The sequence below is a fragment of the Phalaenopsis equestris genome, unplaced genomic scaffold (genome assembly GCF_001263595.1).
Source record: "Phalaenopsis equestris unplaced genomic scaffold, ASM126359v1 Scaffold000511, whole genome shotgun sequence".
NCBI classification, from domain to species: domain Eukaryota; kingdom Viridiplantae; phylum Streptophyta; class Magnoliopsida; order Asparagales; family Orchidaceae; genus Phalaenopsis; species Phalaenopsis equestris.
This window is the reverse complement of record NW_018164951.1, coordinates 1897457-1907382: the sequence shown is the minus strand read 5'-3', so window position 1 is coordinate 1907382 and position 9926 is coordinate 1897457. Positions and strand designations below refer to the sequence as shown.

General features: G+C 32.9%; 2 protein-coding genes across 4 annotated transcripts; both read right to left on the bottom strand.

The window, feature by feature from the left end:
* Window positions 1-1867: 1867 nt before the first annotated feature.
* Window positions 1868-5143, bottom strand: LOC110028371 (AP2/ERF and B3 domain-containing transcription factor At1g51120-like). 3 transcript variants are annotated; one of them, XM_020730201.1, is made up of 2 exons: window positions 5068-5143; window positions 1868-3037 (listed from the first exon to the last, which is right to left on the bottom strand). In XM_020730201.1, the coding sequence occupies exon 2, from the start codon at window positions 3008-3010 to the stop codon at window positions 2126-2128; it is 885 nt and encodes a 294-aa protein (XP_020585860.1). In that variant the 5' UTR covers window positions 3011-3037; window positions 5068-5143; the 3' UTR covers window positions 1868-2125. The 3 variants fall into 3 exon arrangements, with proteins under 3 accessions (XP_020585860.1, XP_020585859.1, XP_020585858.1); XM_020730200.1 differs by lacking the exon at window positions 5068-5143 and adding an exon at window positions 4227-4247; XM_020730199.1 differs by lacking the exon at window positions 5068-5143 and adding an exon at window positions 3191-3258 and having other exon boundaries at window positions 1869-3037.
* A 2891-nt stretch (window positions 5144-8034) lies between these two features.
* On the bottom strand, window positions 8035-9444 carry LOC110028447 (AP2/ERF and B3 domain-containing transcription factor At1g50680-like). The gene is made up of 2 exons (XM_020730300.1): window positions 9195-9444; window positions 8035-9049 (listed from the first exon to the last, which is right to left on the bottom strand). Exon 2 carries the CDS (start codon window positions 9019-9021, stop codon window positions 8134-8136), a length of 888 nt encoding a protein of 295 aa, XP_020585959.1. The 5' UTR covers window positions 9022-9049; window positions 9195-9444; the 3' UTR covers window positions 8035-8133.
* Between the last annotated feature and the right edge of the window lie 482 nt (window positions 9445-9926).

Here is a 9926-nt window from a genome sequence, read left to right as displayed (position 1 = left end):
TATATATATATCTATACATTATTTTTAGATGACGAAATTGAAATCACTCGAAATTTATGGGAAAATTGATACACTATCAATAAATTCTCATCGTCTGACATGAATCTCAAAGTATGACACATATCTCGAGGTAATCTTTTGAGTAAGAAATATTTAAACACAGATAAAGAATCATTCAGAAGCCTGATTTCAACAAATTTACAATCAAACTGACAAGTTTGACAAGATAGACCCAATGGTACTAACATTGTTCTAATCTAAACCAAATCCAGCCTTGATCAAATCATCAAACCATGTTCGAAAGTCTTTTGGACATATTTGGAAGGTCAATCAGATGCTGAATCCAGTGAGTTCATAATCAAATAGAGTGTCTTAACAGTACGAATCCAATGAGCCTAAGATCACTAAATTCCGATATCATAAATGCACTCAAATGTTTATAAAATGTCATTTGATCGAAAAAAGCACTCCGGATTGTCCGAAAAAATTAGTTTATATTTCAACTTTAACTGCACCCAGAACACTATAAATATACCCCACCTCTCTCATCAGGGAGGAGAGCTTCAGACTTAAGAAAGAAATTGAAACTTTGAGAAATAGTCGAAGTTCATCACCACTCCTGCCAACGACGATCGCAGTTGAAGGTAGTTGACCACCGCCGACTGTTGTTGACCAACACAACCACCTGTAGGCCTCCACAGATTGCCATCGACCACCACACATTTTTTACAATAAGTTCATCTATGCATCGAAGTTGTAACTCTAAAGTGTGATCAACCTTTTCCCACCCATGGGATGAGGAACTGTACAAGTAATATCCAATTTATAGTGAATTTTTTTAGCTGTGCTAGGCCCCATAATTTTTTGCCTTTTAGGTTTTTCACGTAAAAATTCTAGTTTCTTTACTAGTTATTTTTTCTCTTCTGAGTGTGTGATGAATCTTCGTACTTCGATTAGATGATAATCTCTACTCTTCTTCCGTGAATTTTCTTGCACGAATCAATAATGATACACAGCCTCTTTTTTCTCTTGCAAGTCTCAACTTAAAATGACAACCATATAGTTTACTATTTCTTACGAGATAAATTTTTGGTAGTAATTTCATTATGTAATATTTAGTATGTGCTGCATGAGAATATATTCTAAAAGTAGACATAGGGTTTTAAAATGTCCTTGTTTTATTTCATTGTTCTATAGCTTTTCTCAAGATTTATATTGGATTTATTTATATTTTATATCTAATTTAATTTTAACATAATCTAGTTTAATTGGTGCTTACTTTTCTTTGATCTATATTTTTATAGTTTATCAATTTTATTAAAAGTTATATTTTTTTATTTTAATTATTTGCAAATAAATGATAAATATATTATTTGAATTAACCAACTTCTTAGATGCATAAAAAGTATATGTTTGTAAACATACGTAAATTAAAATTGTAATCATGTATATGTTTTTGTTCCTTAATATAAAAAATCAAAGTGAAATTACATACTTACCACTGGAAACTTATCAATTCACATATCCAACATCTAAAATTTTATATTTATTTTTCTAACATTCAAAACTCATTAACAACACACAGTAATTCATTCAAAGCTGTTGTTCTCCGTTAAGGTTTAAAAGTTATAAGCTTAAGGCTTCGTCCACTTGCAAATAAGACAGGCTTAGACTACAAATTACATGCAAGAATTTTTACTTATGTGTTTGATATGAAGAAAATAAAATTATTAAGAAACATTATAATAATCATGAAGGATGGGTGGCCATTCGAATAATGATTTTATGCATTCTCTTATAAACATGGCGGCATGACTCATAATATAGGAGAAAGAAATCTTAACCAAATCACTTAACAATAAAACAAAATAATTCGCAGCCCCAAAATGTTTATGAATAATCAATGTTTGAAGAAAAGAAGCATCTCATAACTATTGTGTCCGAACTTTGCACGCATCATAAAGATTTTTATTACTGGGTACTAATTACACTATAAAATTAAATCTTCAGTTTCATTCAAATAAAACCTATCTTTCTCTAAACACGAGATTTTAGAAAAATTTCAAAATTTTTGAAGAGGAATAATCACTGCTAGATATCATTCAATCTTCCACATGAGTGAGGCTCAACGCCGCCGCCGCTGCATCCTGGGACTTCTGACACCCCGGATGACATCAATCATATAAGAAAATCTATGAGGAAAATTTTGTTGGTCCTTGTATTGATAGAAGAGGACAATATCATTAACGCAAAGCTCCATCTCTTTAAAAAAATTATTCCAACCCTCAGTGAACATGTATTGCGGAGGAGTATGGACGAAACATAATTTAAACTTCCATGATTGGTTCGTCCTGTCTTTAAATTCTATCCATATTGGGCCTGTGTTGGAGTTAAATGACTCAAAGCAAGAAATAGCTTGATGAGGTAAAATAAATAAATTCTGAATCTCAACATCAATCAAAAGCAACTCTTTATGAAACATTTCCTTAAAAATGAACCCTTTTTTGACATCCAAGAGAGTAGGCATTACTACAGATTCACAATAGTGGAAGTTGGGGCAATTTTTGGAAAGGAAATGGATATAATTTGGTTCGTAGGAGCCATCCCTAATCATATTAAAGATGACTTCATTGGAGTACAAGCTCTGAAAAGATGGCTCATGAATAGTGACATTCGTTAACAACAAGTTACGAAAGAAAGTATTGCCGGAGAGCATGTGGGATGCGCTATCATAAGCTCGTGCTGCGGCTATTTCGGACATAAACGTTCCCAACGGAATGGAATTGATTTGAGCACCCCAAAGACCATTTTGCAGAGGAAATACACCATGGAACCATGTCGGTGGCGGTGCAAATTCCTGTTGCCCTGCCTGTGAAGATGAAATCAAATGCGATGGGACCTCATTTTGCTGAGCCATACTTACCCCTTGCTCTGCTTGTGTTGATGAAATTATAGACGATGCAGCCTCGCCAGATTGTTGTGGTGCCTCTGCCGATTTGGAGGTATCCATTGGGAAGACCCCTTTTCCCTATCAGAACTGCACAAAGAACGACCATTTTCTTGATTTTTAGTTTTACGAAGAATATTTCTCATGAAATATTCCAATTAAAAAGGAACAAAAAAACATTTTATATGCATATTTTAAAGCAACGGAGTGTCTTCGTGAGTTAGAATATTAGCAGGGACTTACAATGTTGAGAATAAGAATTAGTGCATGGCAATCCAAAAGGTGGGAGATAAAGAGGAAAAGCCAGCCAACTTCGGCGAGAAAGAAGCTCAGATTAAAATGGCTACTGGTATGTATTACCACTTCAATGTGATGTGTGGCAGTGAGTTAGTTCCGGAGAATGAGTATTTCTAGCTTACCGTTTTGAATTCATTCCCTTCATAGGGGTTCTTTTGCAAAAAGATGCTAGTTTTTTATAAAAGCGAAATGACCGGTTCAAAGGAGTGCTTTGAATAGATTTGGTTTGGTTAGCAATGCATGCATGGAATGTTATCGTGGAATTTTATAAATCGAATGATTCATAATTTAATGGCAATAATTAAAGGTCCTTTTTTAATTAAAAAAGTAGAAAAAAGCGGCCATACTTAGATAATTAAAATAATTAAAATGAATCACCACTCATTGGAGCTGGGATAGATGAAAATGAAAGCATTAGGGTTTAGGTCTCAATATTATCTCCTAGCCCAAAATGAAAGAAGAAGAAAAATACTTTATTTTTTTTCCTTGCTAAATGACACGTCCAAACTATGGAAAATTGCTTACTGACCAAAAGAAATATGTTAAGATTCTCATACCTATTTTACACTGATTTTGATGATATTCCACTTTAAAGAAATGTAATTTTGATGTTTTGTTGCAGATATGTTGAATTATGGTCATTTAGAGTGAAAAGAAGCAAATTTGGAGCGAAAAGAACCAACGTATGAAGATTTGAACTTGGCGCCGACGGCCAACCCAACGACACTGACGGCGGGTTTTTCCCGAGAGTTCAGAATCAAATATTCCAGAAAGCCGCCGACGGCGCCCTCGAGGCCGCCGACGGAGAGATCGGCGGTTATCTCAACAATTGCATTGAATGTGGACGATTTTTTAGGGGATGCTTAGGCAACTCTTTCGAAAACTCTTCTACAAATTTAAGAGAAATTTTTGGCCAAAAAAGGAGAGTGTGTAGAGCGTGGAGAGTGTGTCTTCGTGAGTTAGAATATTAGCAGGGACTTACAATGTTGAGAATAAGAATTAGTGCATGGCAATCCAAAAGGTGGGAGATAAAGAGGAAAAGCCAGCCAAATTTGGGGCACAATGTATGAATAAATATCTAAGTGGATATATTAGAGAGAGATAAACTAAATTAAAAAAATGGCTGTTTTACCAATTCAATGTGGTGCGTGGCAGTGCGGCGGTGAGTTGGTTACGGAAGAATTGACTATTTCTATCTAACCGTTTTGAATTCATACTTTCATAGGGTTTCCTTTGCAAAAAGATGTTTTATTTCTTAAAAACAATGTGTCTGGTAAGTTTAAAGGAGTGCGTCGGATATATTTGCTTCGCATTGCATGCATGGAATGTTATCATCAGAAGGATTTTCATGTGAAAACTTTATAAATAAACATGAGATGATCAATTTATATATATGTATATGTATATATACATATACTCATTTTTGAATGGAATGTCAATGATTTGATTATTAAAAATAAACATTAGATGATCAATTTATAATTTACAAGTTGTGTATAAGCATCTGAGATGATCTGACATTGAAATTAATTATTTGATGTGTTTTTTGGTGCCATGCATCCAGAAAATTTTTAGGCCTAGTAATCTGACATCAATATTTTGAGGGTGGAGATGATGAGGAAGAGGAGGGGACACGGGTGGAAGGGAGGTTGAGTAGGGGATTATTTTTTTATTTATTTATGTATTGAATAATTTATTGTTAGCGAACATTATTTTGATTGTGTATTTGTACATTTCATTTGATTTAATTCAATTATTTTTCTTTTATTTCTATATATATCATTTAATTTAATTATTTCTATTGTGCAATATTGAAAAGAAACCTGCCGCCGTCTGCCGGATACTGTTCTCTGGCGTCTACTCGTCGTTGATGGCCCTCTCTCTCTCTCTCTCTCTCTCTCTCTCTATATATATATATATATATATATAAATGGGGCAATTACATACACAGCACACAAATATTGTTATTTACAAATCTAACATCCACTTTCATCCCTTTTTCAAAATCTCACAGAAATATCAAAATTCATGATATATAGTATGTAAGACTATGTGCAGTTTTTACTTCATTTTCTATTTTTCTAGTTTTTTTTTGTTAAAAATGTTCTTTATTTGCTCTTTATTTTAATTAATTTATTAATTAGTTGATCTATAAAATTTCCTCATTTTCTAATTTGCAGGAGCAAAATAAATAAATAATTTTAAGCTTAATTTAATGTACAGGGAATTTAAAATTAGGTTCTTAATTGTAGTCTTTAAAATATTTTTCAACTAAATTAGTTAGCAATAGTTGCTTAAGTTGGGTCAAGTCATTCTGAGTTAGGAAAAAGGAAATTGCGTTCGGAGTCAAGATGCAAAACTGTGTGTGGACAAAAATACCTCGAGTGTTTCTCGTCCTTTGCCCACAAACTAGTGAAACAATATTGATGGGCTCCTAAACAAATCTGATATGCCTCAAATAAATTTATTAGACAGTAGAATGTCTTGCTAAAAAAATAGTGATGTAAAATACAACTAAAATATAATTAAATTTTGACAAATTCATCTATATATCATTGAACTCATATATAATACGTACATAATTAAATTTCTGAATGCCCGTTAGTCTATACTGCCGTGTCATGCTTTTGGTGAACTACATATATATATATATATATATAAATCATATATAATACGTCAAATTTCAATGATCTCCTAAAAGAAGACTTTAAATATTTCTGAATGCCCGTTCGTCTATACTGCCGTGTCATGCTTTTTGGTGAACTATATATATATATATATACATACATATAATCATTTTTGAATGGAATGTCATTGATTTGATTATTAAAAATAAACAAGCAATGATCAATTTATAATTTTCAAGTTGTGTATAAGCATCTGAGATGATCTGACATTGAAATTAATTATTTGATGTGTTTTTTGGTGCCATGCATCCAGAAAATTTTTAGGCCTAGTAATCTGACATCAATATTTTGAGGGTGGAGATGATGAGGAAGAGGAGGGGACACGGGTGGAAGGGAGGTTGAGTAGGGGATTATTTTTTTATTTATTTATGTATTGAATAATTTATTGTTAGCGAACAATATTTTGAATGTGTATTTGTACATTTCATTTGATTTAATTCAATTATTTTTCTTTTATTTCTATATATATCATTTAATTTAATTATTTCTATTGTGCAACTTTACATTTGTTATTTTGTTGTGTTTTATTTTGATTACACAGTTACGATTGCAAGTGTGACTATACATGTCATTTTATAGTGGATTTCTCCAATTACTCAAATGATTATACACAACTTTATTACTATTTTTACAACAAGTTCATCCGTGCGCTAACATTGTTACTTCGAAAAGAGTTCAACCATTTCCTTTCTATAGGATGTGGGACTGTAGATGTCCATTTTATAGTGGATTTCTCTAGTTAGGCTAGACCCTGTGATTTTTTCCTATTTTGAATTTTCCACGTAAAAACTTATGGTATTATTACTAATTTTTTCTCTCTTCTGAATCTTTGTACCACGCTAAGATGATAATCTGTTACTATACTAATGTATTTTTTTTGCACAAATCAATGACGATACACCACCTCTTTGTTCTCGTGCAAGTCGCAACTTAAAATGGCAACCATATAGTCTACTACTTCTTATGAGAAACTTTTATAGTAATTTCATGAGGTAATATTAAAGGCGTGTTATGTTAGAATATATTCTAAAGGTAGACATAGGGTTTTAAAAGGTCCTTGTTTTATTTCATTGTTCTATAGCTTTTCTCAAGATTTATATTGGATTTATTTATATTTTATATCTACTTTAATTTTAACATAATCTAGTTTAATTGGTGCTTACTTTTCTTTGATCTAAATTTTTATAGTTTATCAATTTTATTAAAAGTTATATTTTTTTATTTTAATTATTTGCAAATAAATGATAAATATATTATTTGAATTAATCAACTTCTTAGATGCATAAAAAGTATATGTTTGTAAACATACTTAAATTAAAATTGTATTCATGTATATGTTTTTGTTCCTAAATATAAAAAATCAAAGTGAAATTACATACTTACCACTGGAAACTTATCAATTCACATATCCAACATCTAAAATTTTATATTTATTTTTCTAACATTCAAAACTCATTAACAACACACAGTAATTCATTCAAAGTTGTTCTCCGCTAAGGTTTAAAAGTTATAAGTTTAAGGCTTTGTCCACTTGCAAATAAGACAGGCTTAGACTACATCGTGCATTCATAGAAATATCCTTTTGGTAGTTGGGGACACTTTGTTACATAGGACCCGTTTGGCTATTGTTAAAAAGATATATATCATTAAAGAAATGTAGTACAAATGAAATGTAGTGTATTTGCAATATTTTGGAGTGTTTGGTTTGCTATGAAGTACATGCAAGTATTTTTACTTTTGTGTTTGATATGAAGAAAAATAAAACTATTAAGAAACATTCTATTAATCATGAAGGAAGAAATTGATTTTGTGTTTGATATGAAGAAAAATAAAACTATTTAGAAACATTCTAATATTGATTTTATGCATTCTCTTGTAAACATGCTAGCATGACTCACAATATAGAAGAAAGAAATCTTAACCAAATAACTTAACAATAACACAAAATAATTTGCACCCCCAAAATGTTTATGAATAATTAATGTTTGAAGAGAAAAGGCATCCCATAACTATTGTGCCCGCACTTTGCACACATCATAAAAAATCTTATTACTGAGTACTAATTATACTATAAAATTAAATCTCCAGCTTTATTTAAATAAACCTATCTTTTTCTAAATACAAGATTTTAGAAAATTTTCAAATTTTTTAAAGAGAAATAATCACTGCTAGATAGCATTCAATCTTCCACATGAATGATGCTCAGTATTGCCGCAGCAGCCAGGGATATCTGACACCCCGGATGACATCAATCATATAAGAAAATCTATCGGGAAAATTTCGCAGGTCCATATAATGATAGAAGAGGACAATATCACTACCACGAAGCTCCATCTCCCTAAAAAATTTGTTCCAACCCGCACTGAACACGTAAACCTGAGAATTATTCAGCAAACATAATTGAAATGCCCATGACCGATTCGTCCTGTCTTTAAATTCACACCATACTTCGCCTCTATAGGACTTCAATGGCTCAAAGCACAACTGAGCTTTAGTAGGTAAAATAAGAAAATTCTGATTCTGACATTCAGTCAAAAGTATCTCTTTACGAAACAATTCCTTAAAAATGAGCCCTTTTATGGCGTCCAAGGAAGTAGGCATTACTACAGAGTCACCATAGGGGATGTCATGACATCGATAGTAAAGGAAATTCTTATAATTGCGTTCGTAGGAGCCATCTTTAATCATATTAATGATGACTTCACTATTATGAATGCCATGAAAAAGGGGCTCATTAATAGTAACACCCGTTAACAACAAGTTGCGCATGAAATCATTGTCGAAGAGTTTGAGGGCCGCGCTATCGTAAGCTCTTGCTGCGGCTATTTCGGACTTAAACGTTCCCAACGGAATATCGTTGATTTTAGCGCCCCAATGACCATTTTCAAGAGAAAATACACCTTGGAACCATGACGATGCCGATTCCTGTTGCCCCACCTGTTGCCCTGCCTGTGAAGATGAAATCAAATGCGATAGGGCTTCATTTTGCTGAGTAATACTTACCCCTTGCTCTGCTTGTGTAGATGGAATCATAGACGATGCGGTCTCGTCAGATTGTTGTGGTATCTTTGACGATTTGGGGGTATTCATTGAAAATAGCTCCTTTTCCCTATGAGAGCTGCGCAAAGAACATCCATTTTCTTGATTTTTAGTTATACAAAGAATATTCCTCATGAAATATCCAATTAAAAAGAAAAAAAAAAAAAACTTTTTATAGCCAAATTTTAAACCACCGGTGGGCCCCCGGGGGTTCAGGGACTTACATTGTTGGCGTTGAGACTTTTGATTGAAGTTTGGGTTTTGACGGAGGAATGATGGGAATAATAGTCTGTGCATGGCAATCCAAAAGCTGGGAGATAAAGAGGAAAAGCCAGCCAAATTCTGGGCTCGAAATATGAAGAAATACATCCAAGGGGAAATATCGGTGAGAAGGAAACGGAGATTAAAATGGCTGATGTGTATTACCACTTCAATGTGCTGCGTGGCAGTGCAACAGTGAGTTTGTTTTGGAGAATGAATATTTCTCTTACCGTCTTGAATCCATTTCTTCATTAAAAACTATGTGACTTGTTCAAAGGAGTGCGTGGCATTTATTTGCTTAGCAATGCTTGCATGGAATGCTATCATTGGAAGGTCGACCGAATTTCTAGCTCTAACCATGCGAGCAATTACCATATAAATAAGTAATGTTAAACTGTAGATGGAATTTAAAATTAGGATAGTTGAGTCAGAGTTGTTTTGTGTTTGCTTAAAAATAATTAGCGAACTATTTTAATGAGCTCATATCCAAATTGGTAAGACCATGCATCTTGACGTATTAGATCTTAGACCGTCTAAGTTATAAATTATTTATATTCAATGCAACTAAAATATTGTTAGGTATGACTCATATACCAAATCAGGGATAGATGTTGGGGCGGAACGGAACGAGCGAGCGGAGTAGAGCGGAAACATCTGTCTAGTCAGGGGGTGTTTCGTTATGTGGGTTGGGTTGC

What these genes read in the sequence shown, in the direction of transcription:
- LOC110028447 (XM_020730300.1), bottom strand. Translation starts at nt 9,021, where the DNA reads ATGAATACCCCCAAATCGTCAAAGATACCACAACAATCTGACGAGACC.
- LOC110028371 (XM_020730201.1), bottom strand. Translation starts at nt 3,010, where the DNA reads ATGGATACCTCCAAATCGGCAGAGGCACCACAACAATCTGGCGAGGCT.